At 45.7% G+C, this 25,053-nt stretch overlaps 1 protein-coding gene across 1 annotated transcript in view; it reads right to left on the bottom strand.

Annotated features, from left to right (window-relative positions):
• Positions 1-22,800, bottom strand: part of LOC106567073 (grainyhead-like protein 1 homolog) — a 30,265-nt gene extending 7,465 nt beyond the window's left edge. Inside the window, exons 1-11 of the mRNA XM_014135981.2 lie at positions 22,611-22,800; positions 19,414-19,600; positions 17,541-17,620; positions 15,808-16,159; positions 15,157-15,239; positions 14,435-14,588; positions 14,036-14,147; positions 11,902-11,996; positions 8,507-8,753; positions 8,168-8,295; positions 1,567-1,595 (exon numbers count right to left, since the gene is read on the bottom strand). Of these exons, the coding sequence (XP_013991456.1) occupies positions 1,567-1,595; positions 8,168-8,295; positions 8,507-8,753; positions 11,902-11,996; positions 14,036-14,147; positions 14,435-14,588; positions 15,157-15,239; positions 15,808-16,159; positions 17,541-17,620; positions 19,414-19,600; positions 22,611-22,630 (1,487 nt within the window). The 5' untranslated portion in view covers positions 22,631-22,800. The remainder of the gene's footprint in view (positions 1-1,566; positions 1,596-8,167; positions 8,296-8,506; positions 8,754-11,901; positions 11,997-14,035; positions 14,148-14,434; positions 14,589-15,156; positions 15,240-15,807; positions 16,160-17,540; positions 17,621-19,413; positions 19,601-22,610) is intronic.
• Positions 22,801-25,053: the final 2,253 nt, after the last annotated feature.

Below are 25,053 nucleotides of genomic sequence, written 5' to 3'. Positions count from 1 at the left end.
ACGACAGTTTGGTTTAGAGCGCTTATGCACACACACACATACACTCACACTCACTCACGTATGCATACACACACACACACACACACACACACACACACACACACACACACACACACACACACACACACACACACACACACACACACACACACACACACACTCCAGTTAATGCCCTAACAACCCTAACAACCACCCTAACAACCCCCCTAACAACCCTAACAACCCTAACAACCACCCTAACAACCGTAACAACTACATAATAGACCATGTCACAAACAACTCTCAGGGTCTTTCTTAGAAGTTTAGACTCTTCACGTGAAACAGGGGGTTTTCACTGGTGGAGCTAAAGGTTGAAACTGGAAGAGCTAAAAGTTGAAACTGGAGGAGCTAAAGGTTGAAACTGGAAGAGCTAAAGGTGGAAACTGGAAGAGCTAAAGGTGGAAACTGGAAGAGCTAAAGGTGGAAACTGGAAGAGCTAAAGGTGGAAACTGGAAGAGCTAAAGGTGGAAACTGGAAGAGCTAAAGGTGGAAACTGGAAGAGCTAAAGGTGGAAACTGGAAGAGCTAAAGGTTGAAACTGGAAGAGCTAAAGGTGGAAACTGGAAGAGCTAAATGTTGACACTGGAAGAGCTAAAGGTTGAAACTGGAAGAGCTAAAGGTTGAAACTGGAAGAGCTAAAGGTTGAAACTGGAAGAGCTAAAGGTGGAAACTGGAAGAGCTGAAGGTGGAAACTGGAAGAGCTGAAGGTGGAAACTGGAAGAGCTAAAGGTGGACACTGGAAGAGCTAAAGGTGGAAACTGGAAGAGCTAAAGGTGGAAACTGGAAGAGCTAAAGGTTGACACTGGAAGAACTAATGGTGGAAACTGGAAGAGCTAAAGGTGGAAACTGGAAGAACTAAAGGTGGAAACTGGAAGAGCTAAAGATTGAAACTGGAAGAGCTAAAGGTGGAAACTGGAAGAGCTAAAGATTGAAACTGGAAGAGCTAAAGGTGGAAACTGGAAGAGCTAAAGGTGGAAACTGGAAGCGCTAAAGGTGGAAACTGGAAGAGCTAAAGGTGGAAACTGGAAGAGCTAAAGGTTGACACTGGAAGAACTAATGGTGGAAACTGGAAGAGCTAAAGGTGGAAACTGGAAGAACTAAAGGTGGAAACTGGAAGAGCTAAAGGTGGAAACTGGAAGAGCTAAAGGTGGAAACTGGAAGAGCTAAAGGTTGACACTGGAAGAACTAAAGGTGGAAACTGGAAGAGCTAAAGGTGGAAACTGGAAGAGCTAAAGGTGGAAACTGAAAGAGCTAAAGGTGGAAACTGGAAGAGCTAAAGGTGGAAACTGGAAGAGCTAAAGGTGGAAACTGGAAGAGCTAAAGGTGGAAACTGGAAGAGCTAAAGGTGGAAACTGGAAGATCTAAAGGTGGAAACTGGAAGAGCTAAAGGTGGAAACTGGAAGAGCTAAAGGTTGTCTCGGTACAACAGCAACCATATGAGTGGCCATACTTTATTTACTCCAGCCCTTTTCCACCTACTTGTCCAATAAAACTAATTAGCGTGAAGTCAATGTTTCCAGGAACTCACCTTTCCTCTCCATCTTCTTGTGAGAAGGGCTGCATGGAGAAAGGGAGAGAATAGAGGGAGAAAGAGAGAGAAGAGGGAGAAAGAGGGAGAAGAGGGAGAAAGAAAGAGAACAGTGAATGAGGGGAGGGAATGATATGGGTCAAGGGTGAAAAAACACAGTCATACATATGAAAGAGGTCATTTGATCTAATATGGAACAGGTCTATTGAACTTTGTGGGCCGTGTCAACAATCCTAAGGGACCTCTTGAATCAAAACTGATGACAGTGTTTTGGATATGATTTAAATATTTTCCCCTCAACATGAGAGCATGCTTTAATGTATTGCTGTAATATGCAGTTCAGAATATTTTGAGTAACACTTTCAGTTCATAAATCCTAAAGGCCATTCTTACAGCATAAGATAACTGCAACCTGGATAGAAGGATACATTTAATTGGCCCACTTGCCTTCTAACCTGGTTTCCGTACCTTCATTGATTGTCTCATCAATACTAAACACATTCCCAAGTAACAGAGTGCAGTCGTGTGTTGTAAATTCTCAGAGGAAACCAAGTCCCCCTGCTAATCACTAACTGATAGGAGTGCTAGAGATTTACTGGGTTGCCATTTTATACCAATCGTGTATCAAAATAAATGCTTTCCTTCCAGGCTGGATCAGAATGGTAAACAGCAAAGGTTTATTTTCAGCTCAGTCCACCCTGCGGGTCAGCAACGCCATGTGGCCGGAAACCAGAGAACTCAGTGAGCTCAGCTGGGTCATGTTCATTATGCACCCAAACGGACTGAAACAGGGAGGGACTACCTGGACTTGTCCAATGTGAAACACTCATGTTCATTTCTGTTTCAATAATATTTTCAAATACGCAAACCTCATGAACGGACCCTGGTGCCACTGTGGCCAACAGGGGGCAGTCAAAGTTCACTTTCTACAGAGCCACAGGGATTAATCAAAACAACTGTCTGCCCATTTTACAAGTCAAGTGAAAATGGTTCACTCTAGGCTTCCTGCAAGCACCCTGAGGGCCATGTGATATCACACTGCTAAGCCAAGGAGGGTTCAGAGTCCAGGGGTGGCTAGGAGCACTGCTAGTGCCAGGAAGAGGTGTGTTGTTGGGGAATGGAGAGAGAGACCTGACATACCACACGTAGACAGACAGCACTACACTCCCCTCTGTCTCCTGTCCCTGCATCAAGCCAAGTCACAAGTGCAACAGGTGCAGTCTACTCTAGACATACTGCATTAGGTGCCGTATTAAGAAACCACTGGGCTTCCATAATTAATGATATTGAAATGATGAGATATACACGCACATGAGAGTGATTCCAAACATGTTTGGATTTGTTGAAGCACCATGTAAGATAATTTGACTCGCACACCTAGAAACCTTGGGAACTCTCTCAAGGCCATCTCCACCTATCAGATGGCACTGGAACCTCCCAGGTTATATAACCAACCCCTGATCCCATGATATTACATGAATACAGTATCCTGGCCAATTGGCAGGTCTACACTGTATGTTTTAGTCACCTTGACCTGCACCTTGTCCCCGGTAGGCCGTCATTGTAAATAAGAATGTGTTCTGAACTGACTTGCCTAGTTAAATAAAGGTTAAATAAATCATAACAAACTATACGGTTGTGTTTGAAATGGCACCCTATATAGTGCACTACTTCCTGGCCCTAGTCAAAAGTAGTGCACTATAGATACACTAATTTTGACCAAGGCCCATAGGGCTATGGTCAACAGTAGTGTAAATGCACTACATAGTAAATAGGGTGCCATTTGGGACAAACCCGCTGATCTCATAGTGACAATGACATTGGCCAGGCACCAGTCGACTAGTCCGTTCTCTCTAATAGGTCTTAAAAACAGAAAGAGCTGCTTGTCCACGGTGATCATATATACATCCCAGAGAACACCACTTTGCGAGCGGTGACTGGCCCAACCAGCTGGAGAGGAATGACCCGTCACCTGGCCCAACCAGCTGGAGAGGAATGACCCGTCACCTGGCCAACCAGCTGGAGAGGAATGACCCTGCACCTGGCCCAACCAGCTGGAGATGAATGACCCGTCACCTGGCCCAACCAGCTGGAGAGGAATGACCCGACACCTGGCCAAACCAGCTGGAGAGGAATGACCCGACACCTGGCCAAACCAGGTTACCTGGCCCAACCAGCTGGAGAGGAATGACCCGTCACCTGGCCCAACCAGCTGGAGAGGAATGACCCGTCACCTGGCCCCACCAGCTGGAGAGGAATGACCCGTCACCTGGCCCAACCAGCTGGAGAGGAATGACCCGTTACCTGGCCCAACCAGCTGGAGAGGAATGACCTGTCACCTGGCCCAACCAGCTGGAGAGGAATGAACCGTCACCTGGCCCAACCAGCTGGAGAGGAATGACCCGTCACCTGGCCCCACCAGCTGGAGAGGAATGACCCGTCACCTGGCCCCACCAGCTGGAGAGGAATGACCCGACACCTGGCCAAACCAGCTGGAGAGGAATGACCCGACACCTGGCCAAACCAGCTGGAGAGGAATGACCCGTCACCTGGCCCCACCAGCTGGAGAGGAATGACTCATGAGGAGTGCTGGGCGGGCTATACAGGGTCATAACATGGCATAGACATAGCACATCCCCCTATGTAGAATTCCAAAATAAACTATTCTGTCATTTCAACCAGGATTTCTGGAAAACCTGGGAATTTCTGGGAACATTTCTGAAATTTCTTAACTCTGATCCCCACTGATTGCCCCCCATCTATCTTCAGAGCTCGTGCTACTAGGTGACCTAAACTGGGACATGCTTAACACCCCAGCCATCCTACAATCCAAGCTTGATGCCCTCAATCTCACACAAATTATTAATGAACCCACCAGGTACAACCCCAAAGCCGCAAACACTGGCACCCTCATAGATATCATCCTAACCAACGTGCCCTCTAAATACACCTCTGCTGTTTTCAACCAAGATCTCAGCGATCACTGCCTCATTGCCTGCACCCGTAATGGGTCAGCGGTCAAACGACCTCCACTCATCACTGTCAAACGCTCCCTGAAACATTTCAACGAGCAAGCCTTTCTAATCGACCTGGCCCTGGTATCCTGGAAGGATATTGACCTCATCCCGTCAGTAGAGGATGCCTGGTTATTTTTTTTAAATGCCTTCCTCTCCATCTTAAATAAGCATGCCCATTTCAAGAAATGTAGAACCAGGAACAGATATAGCCCTTGGTTCTCCCCAGACCTGACTGCCCTTAACCAACACAAAAATATCCTGTGGCGTTCTGCATTAGCATCGAACTGCCCCCGCGATATGCAACTTTTTAGGGAAGTTAGAAACCAATACACACAGGCAGTTAGAAACGCCAAGGCTAGCTTTTTCAAACAGAAATTTGCTTCGTGCAACTCCAACTCTAAAAAGTTCTGGGACATTGTAAAGTCCATGGAGAATAAGAACACCTCCTCCCAACTGCCCACTGCACTGAGGATAGGAAACTCTGTCACCACCGATAAGCCCACTATAATTGAGAATTTCAATAAGCATTTTTCTACAGCTGGCCATGCTTTCCACCTAACTACCCCTACTGCATTCAACAGCACTGCACCCCCCACAGCTACTCGCCCAAGCCTCCCCCATTTCTCCTTCTCCCAAATCCATTCAGCTGATGTTCTGAAAGAGCTGCAAAATCTGGACCCCTACAAATCAGCTGGGCTAGACAATCTGGACCCTTTCTTTCTAAAATTATCTGCCGAAATTATTGCAACCCCTATTACTAGCCTGTTCAACCTCTCTTTCGTGTCGTCTGAGATTCCCATAGATTGGAAAGCAGCTGCTGTCATCCCCCTCTTCAAAGGAGGTGACACTCTTGACCCAAATTGCTACAGACCTATATCCATCCTACCCTGCCTTTCCAAGGTCTTCGAAAGCCAAGTCAACAAACAGATTACCGACCATTTCGAATCCCACCGCACCCTCTCCGCTATGCAATCTGGTTTCAGAGCTGGTCATGGGTGCACCTCAGCCACGCTCAAGGTCCTAAACGACATCGTAACCGCCATCGATAAGAAACAATACTGTGCTGCCGTATTCATTGACCTGGCCAAAGCTTTTGACTCTGTTAATCACCACATCCTCATCGGCAGACTCAGTAGCCTTGGTTTCTCAAACGATTGCGTCGCCTGGTTCACCAACTACTTCTCTGACAGAGTTCAGTGTGTCAAATCGGAGGGCCTACTGTCTGGACCTCTGGCAGTCTCTATGGGGGTACCACAGGGTTCAATTCTTGGGCCAACTCTTTTCTCTGTATACATAAATTATGTCGCTGTTGCTGCTGGTGAATCTCTGATCCACCTCTACGCAGACGACACCATTCTGTACACTTCTGGCCCTTCTTTGGACACTGTGTTAACAACCCTCCAGACGAGCTTCAATGCCATTCAACTCTCCTTCCGTGGTCTCCAACTGCTCCTAAACACAAGTAAAACTAAATGCATGCTCTTCAACTGATCGCTGCCTGCACCTGCCCGCCTGTCCAGCATCACTTCTCTGGACGGTTCTAACTTAGAATTTGTGGACAACTACAAATACCTAGGTGTCTGGTTAGACTGTAAACTCTCCTTCCAGACTCACATCAATCATCTCCAATCCAAAGTGAAATCTCGAATTGGCTTCCTATTTCGCAACAAAGCATCCTTCACTCATGCTGCCAAACATACCCTCGTAAAACTGACCATCCTACCAATCCTCGACTTCGGCGATGTCATTTACAAAATAGCCTCCAATACCCTACTCAACAAGCTGGATGCAGTCTATCACAGTGCCATCCGTTTTGTCACCAAAGCCCCATATACTACCCACCACTGCGACCTGTACGCTCTCGTTGGCTGGCCTTTTCTTCATAATCGTCGCCAAACACATTGGCTCCAGGTCATCTACAAGACCCTGCTAGGTAAAGTCCCCCCTTATCTCCGCTCACTGGTCACCATAGCAGCACCCACCTGTAGCACGCGCTCCAGCAGGTATATCTCCCTGGTCACCCCTAAAGCCAACTCCTCCTTTGGTCGTCTCTCCTTCCAGTTCTCTGCTGCCAATGACTGGAACGAACTACAAAAATCTCTGAAACTGGAAACACTTATCTCCCTCACTAGCTTTAAGCACCAGCTGTCAGAGCAGCTCACAGATCACTGCACCTGTACATAGCCCATCTATAATTTAGCCCAAACTACTACCTCTTCCCCTACTGTATTTATTTATTTTATTTATTTTGCTCCTTTGCACCATATTATTTATATTTTAACTTTGAACTTTCTTCAAACTACAAATCTACCATTCCAGTGTTTTTCTTGCTATACTTTATTTACTTTGCCACCATGGCATTTTTTTGCCTTTACCTCCCTTATCTCACATCATTTGCTCACATTGTATATAGTCTTATTTTTTTTTCTACTGCATCATTGATTGTATGTTGTTTTACTCCATGTGTAACTCTGTGTTTTTGTATGTTGTCGAACTGCTTTGCTTTATCTTGGCCAGGTCGCAATTGTAAATGAGAACTTGTTCTCAACTTGCCTACCTGGTTAAATAAAGGTGAAATAAAATTTAAAAAAATAAAAAAATAATGCACTACGGATCCCCAGAAAATCACTGGACATCAATGGTGTTCAGGGCTTAGACTTCAAACACTAGGGTTTGGTCTCTAATTCATCTATTAACAATAGGCAAAAGCCCCTACACCCTAAAGTAAGATTGCCTTAGGGGATATCCACTGTCTAAAGAACTCCTGGTAGTTAGTGGACTGCCAGAATGAGTGGCTCTTTAGAAGTCTGAAAGAGACATGGAGAGAGTGGAGTGGACTCTTTGGTAGTCAGAGGCTGGTTGAAGTTGCATTCAAATGCCCTTTGATAAGGTTTTTATGATTGAATCTGCACCAACTACTGTATATTATCTTAATAGATATAACTACTATGTTATCTAAATGCATGGCTGTTGTTGTCCACTTGTGCAAATATACACTACTGTTCAAAAGTTTGGGGTCACTTAGAAATGTCCTTGTTTTTTAAAGTTTTTTTTTTTTGCCCATTAAAATAACATCACATTGATCAGAAATACAGTGTAGACATTGTTAATGTTGTAAATGACTATTGTAGCTGGAAACGGCTGATTTTAATGGAATATCTACATAGGCATACAGAGGCCCATTATCAACAACCATCACTCCTGTGTTCCAATGGTAGTGTACATAGATAAAACACTGGACATTTTTCTTTCTAAACGTTTTTGCGGAATGCACTCAAAAAAGGGTTGGATTTTATCATTTTGTTCCAATGAATCTGATAACAGCCTTATCACCACAACTACACTATACCAGGAAAACCAAATTGTGTCTTTATATCAGTTTGAATGTCACAGGTACCGTTGATTAACATGATTTATGTGGTAGCTGTACTCTGCATAACCCTGTCTTCCGTGACCTGGCCCAAAATGCTGACCCTTCGACGCAGATCTTGGATCAGTTTACCCTCCCCAAGTCCTAACCTTAACCTTTAGAGGGTAAAATGCTAAACTGTCCACATATCAGTGTTTAGGGGCTAGGTACTCACATGGCGCTGGAAGATGGAGAAGTGGATGTCAGGGATAAAGAGAACCGGCTGGTTCTCAAAGTCAGTCATCATCTTAAAGGTTGTGACATCATTACGCTTCTGGAGGAAAGGGACTTTAACGTCCACATCTATGGAGGGGCAAAAATGACAAATAATGAGACTTGTTGATGTGCATCATTGCAAGATGTGTGTGTGATCACAAAACATATAGCATAATATGTGCGCATATACACATGCTCTGACTGTGTGTGTGTGTGCGTGTGTGTGTGTGTGTGTGTGTGTGTGTGTATGTGTGTGTATGTGTGTGTGTGTGTGTTTCTGTGCTCAGTGGGAGCTCACATGATCCCAGACTGGTGTTGAGGTCGGTGCCCTTGCCCTTCCTACGGGACTGCTTCTTCTCCTCGTCTCTGATCTTCCTCTCAGCTCCCTTGTCACAGAACACCTTGATCTGGCAGAAGGCCCGGTGGATGGGCTTGTTGCTGCGGTTGTTGTAGCTGTAGCTGTCTATCTGCAGGTTCAGGGGCAGGCCTTTCACACCCTTCTGGGAGGAGAAGTCTGTGCTGAGGCAGTTGACCGAGATGAAGATCTGAGGAGGAGGAAGAGGAGAAGGAAAATGAGGAAGAGGAGGAAGAGGATGATGAAGGCGGAAGAGGAGGAGCAAGATTTATGACTTTGTTTTTCGAATTTTGTTTGTGGAGTAATTCAGGTACATTAAAACTGTGCATAGCAACACATAACATGCATTTCTCTCGGAGGACCTGAGCCCTAACATGCATTTCTCTCGGAGGACTACCTGGCATGATGACTCCTTGCTGTCCCCAGTCCACCTGGCCGTGCTGCTGCTCCAGTTTCAACTGTTCTGCCTGCGGCTATGGAACCCTGACCTGTTCACCGGACGTGCTTGTTGCACCCTCGACAACTACTATGATTATTATTATTTGACCATGCTGGTCATTTATGATCTTGACCATGTCTTGACTATGTTCTGTTATAATATCCACCCGGCACAGCCAGAAGAGCACTGGCCACCCCTCATAGCCTGGTTCCTCTCTAGGTTTCTTCCTAGGTTTTTGGCCTTTCTAGGGAGTTTTTCCTAGGGAGTTTTTCCTAGCCACCGTGCTTCTTTCACATGCATTGCTCGCTGTTTGGGGTTTTAGGCTGGGTTTCTGTACAGCACTTTGAGATATCAGCTGATGTACGAAGGGCTATATAAATAAATTTGATTTGATTTGATAACATTACATAGGAGGTGCTTCCTGACTGGCTCATAGGAGGATGGGGGCGGACAGAAGGGAGGAGGAGGAGGGGAGAGTTTGATACATTAACAAAAGAGATGTGTTCCATTGCCTCTATGTTAAACATTATAGTGATTGTGCACAATGTATGGTATCTTAAACTTAAGGCATATACCTTGTTTATATATTCTGGACACAGAATATAGGCACTGCATCTCAATGTAAGAGGCGTCACTACAGTCCCTGGCTCGTATCCAGGCTGTATCACATCCGGCCGTGATTGGGAGTACCATAGGGCGACGCACAATTGGCCCAGCATCGTCTGGGTTTGACCGGTGTAGGTCGTCGTTGGAAATAATAATTTGTTCTTAACTAACTTGCCTAATTAAATAAAGATTACATAAAAAAAACGAATAGATCTTTAAATAAAAAATAATAATAATGCAAATGGTTCAAATGTTAATTCTATTCTTTGTCATTGACTGATGTTCCATACACAGTAAATTAGATAATAGTTATTCAAGAGCATTCTCATTGGTTCCACTCCCACTGAATTCTCAGGTGCAAAGGATCTCTTTGTCTGGTTCCTTGTTTATGTACATGCTGTCTTCACTGGACTGGTGTGTGTCTCCCTCTTTTGGCAGAGAGTGGTAATTACATGTTGACTCTTGGTTCTACTGCCAACCATTAAAACAAGGTTGCGGAAAGCTATTTCAATAGATCGCTTTCTAGAGAAATAACTATTTCAATATGCTTACTTAACATATAACCACTATACTGAAAAACCTTTACTGCAAGTTGCACAGATTTGATGTAGTTAGACTGAACTGTTAATTTATTGGTATAGCCACCTAGTAACTATTTAGTACCTCATTTTTGCAGTTCATTTTAAGCAGAATTTAACTCGTTTTCTAAATTAGATCCTTGGTTTAATCAAATAGCCTGCTGGTGACCCAAAGTGGTAAGAAACGATGTGGCTAACTTCACGTAAAGTCATGTATGGTGCAACATAGTCTCACGAGCAAGTATGTTCCATTTCAACGTTTTTGCAATTGCTCATCTTCAGTAAAGATGATCTCATCGTATAATGCTCTATTCTCATGATCATTGCAGAGTGTTTTGCCAAGAAGCCCAAACCGCGTCAACATTTGAGAAAGGCTGCTCCTACTCTGCCTTGTTTCATTTCCTCCTTCTGAGTAAACTGTGTGCCTAAGTTATTAAATCCTCAGGGGACTCAGCGAGAGAAGGTAAAGCATCTTTCACACACACACACGCACACACACACACACACACACACACACACACACACACACACACACACACACACACACACACACACACACACACACACACACACACACACACACACGCACACGCACACGCACACACGCGCGCACACACACAACCATCCTTAGTGTGACACCTTACACCCAACTCATCTGTGGTTCTAACAAACAGACAGTGCATAGACACAGGTGATTATACACAGTACAAACACAAGGATGGAAGTCCTCGGGTCCTATGGACACAGGCCGCAGGTCATGAGATGAAAAGATCCACACCCTGGTTATATGTATGCATGTGTGTGTGTGTGTGTGTGTGTGTGTCCCTCAGTGAAAACCAACGAGCAAGGAGATGGAAGGGATAGATGAACTGTCTATCTGGTAGTTTGTTTGTGCATCCCAGGCTAACAGACCAACAGTCAACAGTAGCAGTGTCATAGCACCCCATGAACATAAAGTGCTAGCTAAAGCGTCTGTGAGATTGTCTGTTGACGCCATCCCTCACAACCCAACAAACTGGTCAGGGACGGTGGATTATGTCTGTCACCTCGTACCCGGTCGGACGGGATTCCATCGCTAGCTGTCAAATCCAGTTCTGCCCCCCTGCTGCGTTTCCTCATTCCAACTCCCATTGTTAGGCAGTAGGCAAGCCCTAGATCCTTAGGCCTCCCTTGTATGTGCATCACTTTAGCTCAGCAATTGGGGTGACATGTAGAACGAGTTTAGAATGTGGCCTCGACGGCAGACAAACACCTACGCATGTACCTATTCACTATGGTCTCTAAGCAACCAAAGGACCCAAAACACTGGAAAAACTCCCCTTACTCCCCAAGGGCCAATAAATGTCTTTATTTTTCGATCAAAACTCGAAGGACAACTTTCCATAATAGGCATCTAGAAGAAAACAAAGGACAAAGCGTGTGACGATCGCTTGCTGACAAATTGGTTTGCATCACCTGACACCTTTTCTGTGATGGCCAAAACACATCCTAACCTTCAGAGCAAGGGAAGGCAGTCTATTTTTGGAAGAATCTTCAGCCACATTTACACAGAATGTTGATGAGGAAGTTGTGATCAGATGAACCGAATCCTCCAGAAACACTTGGCATCATCACGTGTTCTAGGGAAAAACAACTAGGCTTACAACTATCTTTCCATCTCTCTTCACCTTTTTCTCTGATTCCTCATACCAAAAGGTATGTTTCCTATACCTCACCTTAGCCTCCTCATTGATGTCCCAGGTGAAGGAGATGGCGTTGTAGGAGATCTCCTCAATGTTGCTGATTGTGTTGAAGCTCTCTTTGTAGTCAGCTGGGAACCATGGAACACATAACGGACTGTTAGTACAGTTAGCACTGACAGAAGACGTTCAATGAAGAGAGGGTGCTAAGATAAGCGCGGCGGTGGCTAAGTTATGAAACTAAGTATGGAGAGGTGAAAGGCTATTTTATTAGTATTATTATTATCATTATTAGGACTGGGCTGAATGAAAGGTTTTAGGAGCCTTGCATAAGAATGAAGTGAAGGTCAGTAGCTTGTATTAGATACAACCATTGAGAATGTGCTCCCACCCTGGTGAGGTCCCATCCCACATCTTAGATGTTTGATAAACAAACAAGCTTTTTGTCCTCAAAAGGTGCGGCTTAAAAAGCTTGCTCCGTGGTATTGGTCTCGTAGTCTTGCGTTGTTGTACTACCAAGTCTAATCCTTCAGAAAATGTTTTCACTATGCCATTTTTTGGAAATTGAGGTGCTTGTCTCCAAACTTTACATTCTGACTAATCCCATCAAAGTCCCTTATTAGGCCTATACCCCTATGCCAGAAACCACACTGCTTTAGTAGAGCACTTCTACGTTGCTGACTGACTACTTTTAATCAAAAGCAAGCAGGTTGTCTCAATGGTCACCTTTCGCCCACAGTCCTTCCATCAAAGTCAGACTGCAAGTGAGACAATACACTTTCCTCTGTCAAGCCAAACTAAGTTCTCCTTTCACAGTGTGTGCGTGCAGAGTAAGATTGATCAGTCTACCTCCAGAGAATTAAGCTGCTGTATTGTCCCGACAGGGAGCCACCATGAAGCTCAGTTGACACAGGTATCATTAACAAATAGGCAGTGGTGGAAAAAGTACCCAATTGTCATACTTGAGTGAAAGTATAGATACCTTAATAGAAAACGATTCAAGCAAAAGTCACCCAGTAAAATATTACTTGAGTAAAAGTCTAAAAGTATTTGGTTTTAAATATACTTAAGTATCAAATGTAAATGTAATTGCTAAAATATACTTAAGTATCAAAAGTAAAAGTATAAATAATTTCAAATCCTTTATACTAAACAAACCAGACAGCACATTTACGGATAGCCAGGGGCACACTCCAACACTCACACATAATTTACAAACTAAGCATTTGTGTTTAGAGAGTCTGCCAGATCAGAGGCAGTAGGAATGACTAGGGATGTTTTCTTGATAAGTGCGTGAATTTGACAATTTTTCTGTCCTGCTAAGCATTCCAAATGTAACGAATACTTTTGGGTGTCAGGGAAAATGTATGGAGTAAAAAGTACATTCATTTATTTAGGAATGTAGTGAAGTAAAAGTAAATAGGACAACTGGCCTTGTCCCATATCCACCCTCATTATCACCCTCCTTCATCCAATCATGTGTATTGTTCTAATGAGGTTTGTTAAGGTTCAACCAATCAGATCCAGGATCATTTTTCCCTTTTAGAATAAGAGTATATGGACAAGGGGGACGTGCTCATCCTAGATCTCATACTAAGTTATTTACTTAAGGTGGCATAGAGGTTTTGGCTCGTTGGGTGGGTCTGTCTGCCTGGCTCCTTGGCTAGCTGGATTCTTCTCCTTCTAGGTCATGAGAGTTGAGCTGAGACAGAGACAGCATGTGACACGGGGGAGGAGATGGAGGGTGACTGTTGCACAACAACTCAGGGAACAACAGTGACTCGTGACAGTGCAGGATGGTATGGTAAGAAGAGTGTCAGGTAAATATGATGAAATGTATTCGGAACCATTCAGGCAGTACTTCGGGTGACTTTATGTGACATAAAAACTATGGCCTGATTTAATAAGCGTTTGTAATGTGAAGTTTGCACCTGTTATTTCCCCAGATGTAATAAAACATTTAAGGTTGATGAACAATCTTAAAGGGTAAATCAACTCATGTTTTAGCTAGTTTTTTGTCTTTCCTCGCTTTAGATAATAACAGTTGAAAACTTGTACTAACTTGTGCTTTGCACCGTAAATTAGGCATTTCATGTCTTGGTGTAGCGTCTCCTTCAAGAGTTTGTGAGGACTAGTGTTCCATGTAGGTTCCAGTAGCATAGGCTCTTACCAATATCAAGACACCTCTGCTTGGCTGTGTGCTGTCTGGAGTGCCAGTACTTCCAGTGCTTCAGCTGGTCGTCTCTGCACTTCTCCTCTCCAAACACCACCATCACCACACTCTGAAATGGTGCACACAACCCCAGGGCCATCAATCATGCTAGCTTAACTGACACATTCCACTTAACAAGTTCCTACTTGTTAGTACATTAGCTACTATTAGCATAATAGCTACCAACTAGCATAAGATTTCTCTGTTTATTCTGTCAAAAAATGTATCGTTAACATGAGAGACCTAGCCAAATTATCTGCACATATTTAGTTACAGACAAGGACCAATCTAAAAGTTTTCTGTTATTGACAATGAACTACTGTAGAACAACTAACTAGCTTGGTGGTGTGGTCTTACCCTGACTTTGCTGATGGGGTGCTGCAGCTTGCTGTTGTCTATCTCCCTGAGGCTGATGGGGTAGAACTGTCCCTTGTTCAGGTACGTCATGGTACCGTCACCTGTCTTCTGACGCAGCGACTTGGAAGCATCCAGGGTGTACTCAAAATTATTCCTAATCAGGAAATAAATATTAGTGACAAAACCACAGTAGGCTACATTTGTATTTTCCTTTAGGGAAAGAGGAGCCTGAAATCTAGACCTGCTTTGTGCTGACATTCCACTCCTTGTACTCCGTGTCATATGTTTGGCACAAAACAGGCCTGGATTTCAGGCTAGGGAAAGAGTAGGCATAGAGATGGAAAAAGTGATGTATCTAGTATTCAGCTGATGTTTGTCTGGTATCTATCTTTATTCTAAACCATCTAGATGTGTTTTCAGTATTTATGAATATACCGTATGCAAATATTGATAACCTATATTTTCCACATGTGAAATACATTGCAAATGTCACCCCTTGATTAAGACCACCCTCATCAGTCCCTTCCCATTGGCTTGATTGTGACCCCGAATCCTCGTAGTGTCACTGAGTCCCTGATAACATTACGTTTGGCATTGTAGCTTTTAAACTGAGGGAATCTGCTGACCCCCAGGTGACTGTAGTGAATGAGGTTATTCTCCTATCAGGGGCTGAATGGCAGGGTGCGAGCGACAGCGGGCAGGCGCCGGGCTGGAGGGCTTACCCCGGCATGGTGTCAAACACGCTGTATTCCTCTGCCGAGATGGAGGCCATGCGTAACTGGAGATCCCCTGGGAAGGAGAACACCTGTGGCACACAAAGAGGACAGAGAAGTGGGGAGAGAGGGTCTGGATTTAGACAAGCATCCATGACAAGGGTTGTAGCTAGCACTCTCAGGGGTTACAGGAAGTAAAGGGAGCCCTCTCTCTCTCTCTCTCTCTCTCTCTCTCTCTCACTGAAGTGGAAACAAACCACTTCCCATCCTACCCTCCCTCTCTCCTTCCCTCACTCCTTCCTCTGCTCCCCGTGTGAAGGGGGTTGTGTTGGGTTATCCCTTTCCAAGGTAATTCCCCTCCAGGTTAAATGGAGAGAGAGGAGAGAGAAGAGAGAGGAGAGAGGCTATTGAAGGGGGGAAATAGTACAGCACTTTATTGTGTGGGCCAGACAATGGCATAATAACACACTGGCCTGCTATTTTGGAATGTTCAAATAAAAACAGGGAAGGCTGAGACCCACTGTTGTAAGCTCCAGAGGCTCAGGTGAAAGGGTTATTGTCTGACTGGAGAGAGAGATCTGAGAGTGGGGGTGTGGAGGAGGGTGGTGGGAGTTTTAGACTAGAGAAGAGGCTATTGGATTCCTGTTGTTGTGTCCACACCTCTTGGGAACCATCCTTGTAGGTCTCTGGGAAGGTGGAGTCGGGGGTACGGGGCTGGGTGCTAGGGCTGAACTGGCTGTGTGTGAGCTGCCTGGCGAACTCTGCCGTGTGGCTGTCGGACTCAGCACAGTGGAAGCTGTGGGAGGGCACCTCCATCTTGACGTTGGGGTAGTTGGGGGCGGCGGCGATGGAGACGGTGACAGTGGTGTCCGGGGAGGGGAAAAGGACCCCTCTCTTGTTGTCCTGGCCAGCTAGCTGGTTGGGCAGCAGGATGTTGATGGGGCCCTTCAGGAACTGGATCCTGCTCTCCACTGACGCCATGGAAGCTTCCTGCAGGGGGGCCATCAAGTGCCTGAAGAAAAACAAAAAACACGGCAGGTAAAATGTCAGTTTATGATGAAATGTCACAAGGACCAAACCGACGGTGAGGTGAGGTGAGGTGTGGTGTGGCGAGGTGAGGTAAGGTGTAGTGAGGTGAGATGTGGTGAGGTGAGGTGAGGTAAGGTAAGGTGTAGTGAGGTGAGGTGAGATGTGGTGAGTTGAGGTGAGGTGAGGTAAGGTAAGGTGTAGTGAGGTGAGGTGAGGTGAGGTGAGGTGAGGTGAGGTGAGGTGAGGTGAGGTGAGGTGAGGTGAGGTGAGGTGAGGTGAGGTGAGGTGAGGTGTGGTGTGGTGAGGTGAGGTGAGGTAAGGTAAGGTGTATTGAGGTGAGGTGAGGTGAGGTGAGGTGAGATGTGGTGTGGTAAGGTGAGGTAAGGTGTAGTGAGGTGAGGTGAGGTGAGGTGAGGTAAGATGTAGTGAGGTGAGGTGTGGTGAGATGTGGTGAGGTGAGGTAAGGTAAGGTGTAGTTAGGTGAGGTGTAGTGAGGTGAGATGTGGTGAGGTGAGGTAAGGTATAGTGAGGTGAGGTGTAGTGAGGTGAGATGTGGTGAGGTGAGGTAAGGTAAGGTGTAGTGAGGTGAAGTGTGGTCTGGTGAGATGTGGTGAGGTGAGGTAAGGTAAGGTGTAGTGAGGTGGGGTGTAGTGAGGTGAGATGTGGTGAGGTGAGGTAAGGTGTAGTTAGGTGAGGTGTAGTGAGGTGAGATGTGGTGAGGTGAGGTAAGGTAAGGTAAGGTGTAGTGAGGTGAGGTGAGGTGTAGTGAGAAGTGGTGAGGTAAGGTAAGGTGTAGTGAGGTGTGGTGAGGTGAGAGGTGGTGAGGTGAGGTGTAGTGAGGTGTGGTAAGGTGAGGTGTAGTGAGGTGTGGTAAGGTAAGGTGTATTGAGGTGTGGTAAGGTAAGGTGTAGTGAGGTGGGGTGAGGTGAGAGGTGGTGAGGTGAGGTGTAGTGAGGTGTGGTAAGGTGAGGTGTATTGAGGTGTGGTAAGGTAAGGTGTAGTGAGGTGTAGTAAGGTGTGGTAAGGTGAGTTGTGGTAAGGTGAGGTGTAGTGAGGTGGGGTAAGGTAAGGTGTAGTGAGGTGTGGTAAGGTAAGGTGTAGTGAGGTGTAGTAAGGTAAGGTGTAGTGTGGTGAGGTGTAGAGAGGTGTGGTAAGGTAAGGTGTAGTAAGGTGTAGTGAGGTGTAGTGTGGTGAGGTGAGGTGAGGTGTGGTAAGGTGTAGTGAGGTGAGGTAAGGTAAGGTGAGGTGTGTGGAGGACCTGTATTCCTCTCACTTCTAAATTCCTAGTAGTTCCTATAAATGCACACAGGCGCACACAGCACATTTGCCCTCCCCAGTGGTTTGTAAAGGGATGTTCTACCTACATGGACCTTTTGTTGGGATCCACATCAGAGCCCATTGACTCCGTCTTGGTCTGGGATATTGTTCTCTTCTCTCTGGGCACCTGCATGGGAAGGTAAACACAGCCGCTGTGAGTCTGACCACATCCAATAGAACCATGTCTACATAGACAACACTACTAGTTGTTGCTGTTTCACAGATGCAGGAAGTAAAGCAACTTCAGTCGTAACTAAGAGGCAATAGTACTAAGGCCTCACAGCTGTTAATTCAATTAGTTTCCCCAACGCTGTCGATCTCTATGGCTCGGATTGTTGTGGAACAGTGTCGTAACACCTGTGAGTGAACATGGCTCCTGTAGCAGTAATAAGTGTGTGTGAACATGGCTCCTGTATCAGTAATAAGTGTGGGTGAACATGGCTCCTGTACCAGTAATAAGTGTGGGTGAGCACAGCTCCTGTACCAGTAATAAGTGTTGGTGAGCACAGCTCCTGTACCAGTAATAAGTGTGGGTGAACATGGCTCCTGTACCAGTAATAAGTGTGGGTGAACATGGCTCCTGTACCAGTAATAAGTGTGGGTGAGCACAGCTCCTGTACAAGTAATGACTCAACTGATTCTTGTTTTTTTAGGCCACCTTGTTACAGTCGTACCAGCCTGTCGTCAACCAGCCTGGGTCCTGTACTCGTACCAGCCTGTATTCGACCAGCCTGAGTCCTGTGTTACCTTGTAGTAGGCGTACCAGCCTGTAGTCGACCAGCCTGGGTCCTGTGGTACCTTGTAGTAGGCGTACCAACCTGTAGTCGACCAGCCTGGGTCCTGTGTTACCTTGTAGTAGTCGTACCAGCCTGTAGTCGACCAGCCTGGGTCCTGTGTTACCTTGTAGTAGTCGTACCAGCCTGTAGTCGACCAGCCTGGGTCCTGTGTTACCTTGTAGTAGTCGTACCAGCCTGTATTTGACCAGCCTGGGTCCTGTGTTACCTTGTAGTAGTTGTACCAGCCTGTAGTCGACCAGCCTGGGTCCTGTGTTACCTTGTAGTAGTCGTACCAGCCTGTAGTCGACCAGCCTGGGTCCTGTGTTACCTTGTAGTAGTCGTACCAGCCTGTAGTCGACCAGCCTGGGTCCTGTGTTACCTTGTAGTAGTCGTACCAGCCTGTAGTCGACCAGCCTGAGTCCTGTGTTACCTTGTAGTAGTCGTACCAGCCTGTAGTCGACCAGCCTGGGTCCTGTGTTACCTTGTAGTAGTCGTACCAGCCTGTAGTCGACCAGCCTGGGTCCTGTGTTACCTTGTAGTAGTCGTACCAGCCTGTAGTCGACCAGCCTGGGTCCTGTGTTACTTTGTAGTAGTCGTACCAGCCTGTAGTCGACCAGCCTGGGTCCTGTGTTACCTTGTAGTAGTCGTACCAGCCTGTAGTCGACCAGCCTGGGTCCTGTGTTACCTTGTAGTAGTCGTACCAGCCTGTAGTCGACCAGCCTGGGTCCTGTGTTACCTTGTAGTAGTCGTACCAGCCTGTAGTCGACCAGCCTGGGTCCTGTGTTACCTTGTAGTAGTCGTACCAGCCTGTAGTCGACCAGCCTGGGTCCTGTGTTACCTTGTAGTAGTCGTACCAGCCTGTAGTCGACCAGCCTGGGTCCTGTGTTACCTTGTAGTAGTCGTACCAGCCTGTAGTCGACCAGCCTGGGTCCTGTGTTACCTTGTAGTAGTCGTACCAGCCTGTAGTCGACCAGCCTGGGTCCTGTGTTACCTTGTAGTAGTCGTACCAGCCTGTAGTCGACCAGCCTGGGTCCTGTGTTACCTTGTAGTAGTCGTACCAGCCTGTAGTCGACCAGCCTGGGTCCTGTGTTACCTTGTAGTAGTCGTACCAGCCTGTAGTCGACCAGCCTGGGTCCTGTGTTACCTTGTAGTAGTCGTAGAGCACGCCCAGGGCAGCGGCGCTGTCCTCGTCACCGTTGATGCTCATCATGGCCTTGGTGGCGGCTGTCAGGGGGTTCTCCAGGAACGACTTCCACGCCTCGTCTTCGTTGGTGTAGGGCCGACGCTGGCCGTAGCTGGGCTCATTCTGCAACAACAGGACCGGTCTCTTACTGGGGAGGGGGAGAAAGAGAAGGGAGAAGAGACGGAGAAAGGAGAAGAAAAAAAAGACAAAGAGAGAGAGAGACATGTTAGCAGGAGTGCAGTGACAATTTTCTTGAAGGAAAGTAATGTGCTAGCTAGATAAAGTGTATGTCAAAACCAGGAGCTGCATAATTATAAGCTACACACAAAAGATGGACTGAGTTATAAATATTTAGTTAATATGGTCTTGTTTCTCTAACTGGTTCACTTCAGATTCAGACAGGGAGTCACTGGATAGGCCGGACTGACAGCACGTAAATCAGCACGTAAATCAACACGTAAATCAACAGACAGTCAGAGCAACAATCACTGCATTGCTCACAACCGACGAACAAGTTGGAAATATCAACAACGTCACTCTTTATCTTCCAGACCTGTTGTACAAGAAAGTCGATTGTGCAACAAATCTCAGCAACCTGTGAGAGAAAAGATGCTCTACTGCTCTACCTGTCTGCTGTTAAGTGTTTCCTATTGGTTACCTGTCTGCTGTTAAGTGTTTCCTATTGGTTACCTGTCTGCTGTTAAGTGTTTCCTATTGGTTACCTGTCTGCTGTTAAGTGTTTCCTATTGGTTACCTGTCTCTGTCTTCAGTTAAGTGTTTCCTATTGGTTACCTGTCTTCAGTTAAGTGTTTCCTATTGGCTACCTGTATGTTAAGTGTTTCCTATTGGTTATCTGTCTGCTGTTAAGTGTTTCCTATTGGTTACCTGTCTGCTGTTAAGTGTTTCATATTGGTTACCTGTCTACTGTTAAGTGTTTCCTATTGGTTACCTGTATGCTGTTAAGTGTTTCCTATTGGTTACCTGTCTACTGTTAAGTGTTTCCTATTGGTTACCTGTCTTTTGTCTCCAGGCAGGGATCTAGTACAACATTCCAGAGTTTATATGACTGGGTTGTTGTTTTATTTTTAAAGAACCTGTTTGGAACAATCATCGTTCGTCATCATCATAATCATAGGCCCTTAACTGACTCAATGCCAAAGAGAATCAGTCCTCCTCTCTGTACTGTATCAGACAGTCAGTCAGTCATGGTCGATTAGGTACAAGGAACAAAACTGTATCTACCTTGAGAACATAGGAGTGAGCATACAGGATGGGTGATTCTACGTATTAGAGAAAGGGTCCATTATTACAATATCTAAATTTTTGGTACTTACAGTAAGCCTATAAGTAATTTTTACCAAGATTTATTGCATAGAATGTGAGAGGGTGTTACATAGCCCACAAGCCCTACATTATTGAACAATGAGATTGTAGTATTTCAGTGATTTAAATGTAGGCTAACATGCATGGGTTAATTCTATGTTAAATACATGTGTATGATGATCACACAAATATTGTTTTAATAAATAGTTTGCCTTTATTTTTAATTTAATTATTTTACAGTCACAAACAGAACCTTTGAGGTTTAATTTTTAGCACAATATTTAAAGTGCAAACAATGATGAGATCTTAGACATAAAGACACCCCTTATTTGTTTAATTGCTTAAATCTACTCTCTCAAATGAACAAACAAAATGCTATATAGGCTAGTGTGAGATAAGAGACATTTTCTGTCCTCAATTCACACAAAAGCGTCTCCAGAGTGGCACAAACAGAATGTACGGATGGTTTCCAAGCTATAGTTGCTACAGCAAATTATTTTATTCGGAATGGTCAAGGCAAACGTATTATTAGTAATCCAATATCTAATTGTTTCATTCACAAAATGTTTCCCGGGTCGAATTGGGGCGTTAAGGATTTGCAACCCGATAGATCCGTTATTCACCCCCCCGCCCAAATGTTTTGTTTTTGTTTTGGATGATATGCAATCCACTGTAAAACAAAAGAGGATAAAAGTTTTCAATGTGGAAAAAAGGATAAAAGTTTTCAATGTGGAAAAAAGCATTAAATTGGATACTGACAAAATAGCTTAGCCTAAATTGTTTTTCCTGAAAGATTGAAGAGAGAGAAATCCATTTGCCTCACACCGTATTTTGATATCACGTGAAACTGGCTGGCCTATGCAGTAAGGCCTAAATTAAACGCTTAAAAATGATGAGATTAAGAAAAGAAAACGAAAAAGCTCGTCTTTATCATTGTATCATTTTTCTTTACAAGGGCCTATTTGTGAATATTATAATCCCTTTTCTTAATACAACATTTTCGTATTGACTATCTCAATCAATTAAATAATTATGTCAACATGAATTATTCGTCCAGTGACTGTGTCTACAATACAACGGAGAAAATCTTGCTTACATTGTTCCTCTGACTAAAGGGGCCAACGCCTAAAAGGTGTACGATTTCACTGGAGTCAACAGTCTCCTTGTCATTGCCCTCAAAAACGGACAAAATACATTCACACATTACCACTCTGGAGCAAAGATAAAAAATCCTACAAAAAAATAAGGATATTTTTTTCGATTCAAGTTACATGTTCGATTAGAAATGCAATTACAACCATGGATTAGGGCATCAAATAATACATTTCAAACCTCAACTAGGAAAATAATATGGGGGGGTTAAGACGAATATCTTCGACAAACAAAATAAAGTCTAACCACATAACTGTGAGCCAAATCAAATAATGAACCGCCCATCAATAACACACGGGTTGGCAGAACGTTACTCGGAACAGGCGCCTGAACCAGCACGACAGGTGGCGAGATATACACCTGTGGCGTGCAGGCTAGAACCCGACCAGAGAAACAGCGCTTCTAGCTATGAACCCCAAACGGCGCTCACACGGATCCTAAACACGATAAATAGATATTGAATCACTAAGCACAATAAATATGGAGATTGAATCATAGTCGTTTTGCCTGGCAGGAAAAAAGTCAACTTTCCCACAGTCCAGGACACTCCGTTAGAATCCACCTGCGCGGGTAAACCACCTAAAAAAATATCCATTCGTCAATTTGCACCAAAGTTCAGTATACTGTTAAGAGCTCAACACCTTGGTTCTGCTGGACTTGCAGTGGCGACTAAAAACACTTACTTGTCATGATCCTGTGACATCTCGGTTGGTGGAACTGGACTTTCTAGTTGGTACTGTAAATCCGATCTGTCTACTTTCACCAGAAAAACTGAAGCACGATGAGGGCCACGGCAAAGGTGTCTCTGAACGAACGGGTTTTGTCGGCTTTTGGAGTGTAGAGTGAGAATATGTGACCGGTTTTACCTGTGACAGGGCATCGGATTGGATTAGGCTACAACGAGGAAAGGGGCGGAGACCAATAGTCAATGACATGTGTTGGTACTTTGTGTTGGTCTACCTGTTGGTCTACCTGTTTGTCTACCTGGTGGTCTACCTGGTGGGCTACCTGGTGGTCTACCTGTTGGACTACCTGTTGGTCTACCTGTTTGCCTACCTGGTGGGCTACCTGGTGGTCTACCTGTTGGTCTACCTGTTGGTCTACCTGTTTGCCTACCTGGTGGGCTACCTGGTGGTCTACCTGTTGGTCTACCTGTTGGTCTACCTGTTTGCCTACCTGGTGGGCTACCTGGTGGTCTACCTGTTGGTCTACCTGTTGGTCTACCTGTTGGTCTACCTGGTGGGCTACCTGGTGGTCTACCTGTTAGTCTACCTGGTGGTCTACCTGTTGGTCTACCTGGTGGGCTACCTGTTGGTCTACCTGTTAGTCTACCTGGTGGTCTACCTGTTAGTCTACCTGGTGGTCTACCTGTTGGTCTACCTGGTGGTCTACCTGTTGGTCTACCTGGTGGTCTACCTGTTGGTCTACCTGGTGGTCTACCTGTTGGTCTACCTGGTGGTCTACCTGTTGGTCTACCTGGTGGTCTACCTGTTAGTCTACCTGGTGGTCTACCTGTTGGTCTACCTGGTGGTCTACCTGTTGGTCTACCTGGTGGGCTACCTGTTAGTCTACCTGGTGGTCTACCTGTTGGTCTACCTGGTGGTCTACCTGGTGGTCTACCTGGTGGTCTACCTGTTAGTCTACCTGTTGGTCTACCTGTTGGTCTACCTGTTGGTCTACCTGGTGGTCTACCTGTTGGTCTACCTGGTGGTCTACCTGTTGGTCTACCTGTTGGTCTACCTGTTGGTCTACCTGTTAGTCTACCTGGTGGTCTACCTGTTGGTCTACCTGTTGGTCTACCTGTTGGTCTACCTGTTGGTCTACCTGGTGGTCTACCTGTTGGTCTACCTGTTGGTCTACCTGTTTGTCTACCTGGTGGTCTACCTGGTGGTCTACCTGTTGGTCTACCTGGTGGTCTACCTATTGGTCTACCTGTTCGTCTACCTGGTGGGCTACCTGGTGGTCTACCTGTTGGTCTACCTGTTGGTCTACCTGTTTGTCTACCTGGTGGGCTACCTGGTGGTCTACCTGTTAGTCTACCTGTTGGTCTACCTGGTGGTCTACCTGTTGGTCTACCTGGTGGTCTACCTGTTGGTCTACCTGGTGGTCTACCTGTTGGTCTACCTGGTGGTCTACCTGTTGGTCTACCTGGTGGTCTACCTGTTGGTCTACCTGTTGGTCTACCTGTTTGTCTACCTGGTGGTCTACCTGTTGGTCTACCTGGTGGTCTACCTGTTGGTCTACCTGGTGGTCTACCTGTTGGTCTACCTGGTGGTCTACCTGTTGGTCTACCTGGTGGTCTACCTATTGGTCTACCTGGTGGGCTACCTGTTAGTCTACCTGGTGGTCTACCTGTTGGTCTACCTGGTGGTCTACCTGGTGGTCTACCTGGTGGTCTACCTGTTGGTCTACCTATTGGTCTACCTGTTAGTCTACCTGGTGGTCTACCTGTTGGTCTACCTGGTGGTCTACCTGTTGGTCTACCTGTTGGTCTACCTATTGGTCTACCTGTTAGTCTACCTGGTGGTCTACCTGTTGGTCTACCTATTGGTCTACCTGTTCGTCTACCTGTTGGTCTACCTGGTGGTCTACCTGTTGGTCTACCTATTGGTCTACCTGTTGGTCTACCTGGTGGTCTACCTGGTGGTCTACCTGTTGGTCTACCTGGTGGTCTACCTATTGGTCTACCTGTTCGTCTACCTGGTGGTCTACCTGGTGGTCTACCTGTTAGTCTACCTGGTGATCTACCTGGTGGTCTACCTGTTGGTCTACCTGGTGGTCTACCTATTGGTCTACCTGTTCGTCTACCTGGTGGTCTACCTGGTGGTCTACCTGTTGGTCTACCTGGTGGTCTACCTGTTAGTCTACCTGGTGATCTACCTGGTGGTCTACCTGTTGGTCTACCTGTTTGTCTACCTGGTGGGCTACCTGGTGGTCTACCTGTTGGTCTACCTGGTGGTCTACCTGTTGGTCTACCTGTTCGTCTACCTGGTGGTCTACCTGGTTGTCTACCTGTTAGCCTACCTGGTGGTCTACCTGTTGGTCTACCTGTTGGTCTACCTGTTGGTCTACCTGTTGGTCTACCTGGTGGTCTACCTGTTGGTCTACCTGGTGGTCTACCTGGTG

The sequence above is a fragment of the Salmo salar genome, chromosome ssa01, assembly GCF_905237065.1.
Source record: "Salmo salar chromosome ssa01, Ssal_v3.1, whole genome shotgun sequence".
Classification (NCBI taxonomy): domain Eukaryota; kingdom Metazoa; phylum Chordata; class Actinopteri; order Salmoniformes; family Salmonidae; genus Salmo; species Salmo salar.
The sequence above is the reverse complement of the archived record's forward strand: the minus strand, read 5'-3'. Positions and strand labels throughout refer to the sequence as shown.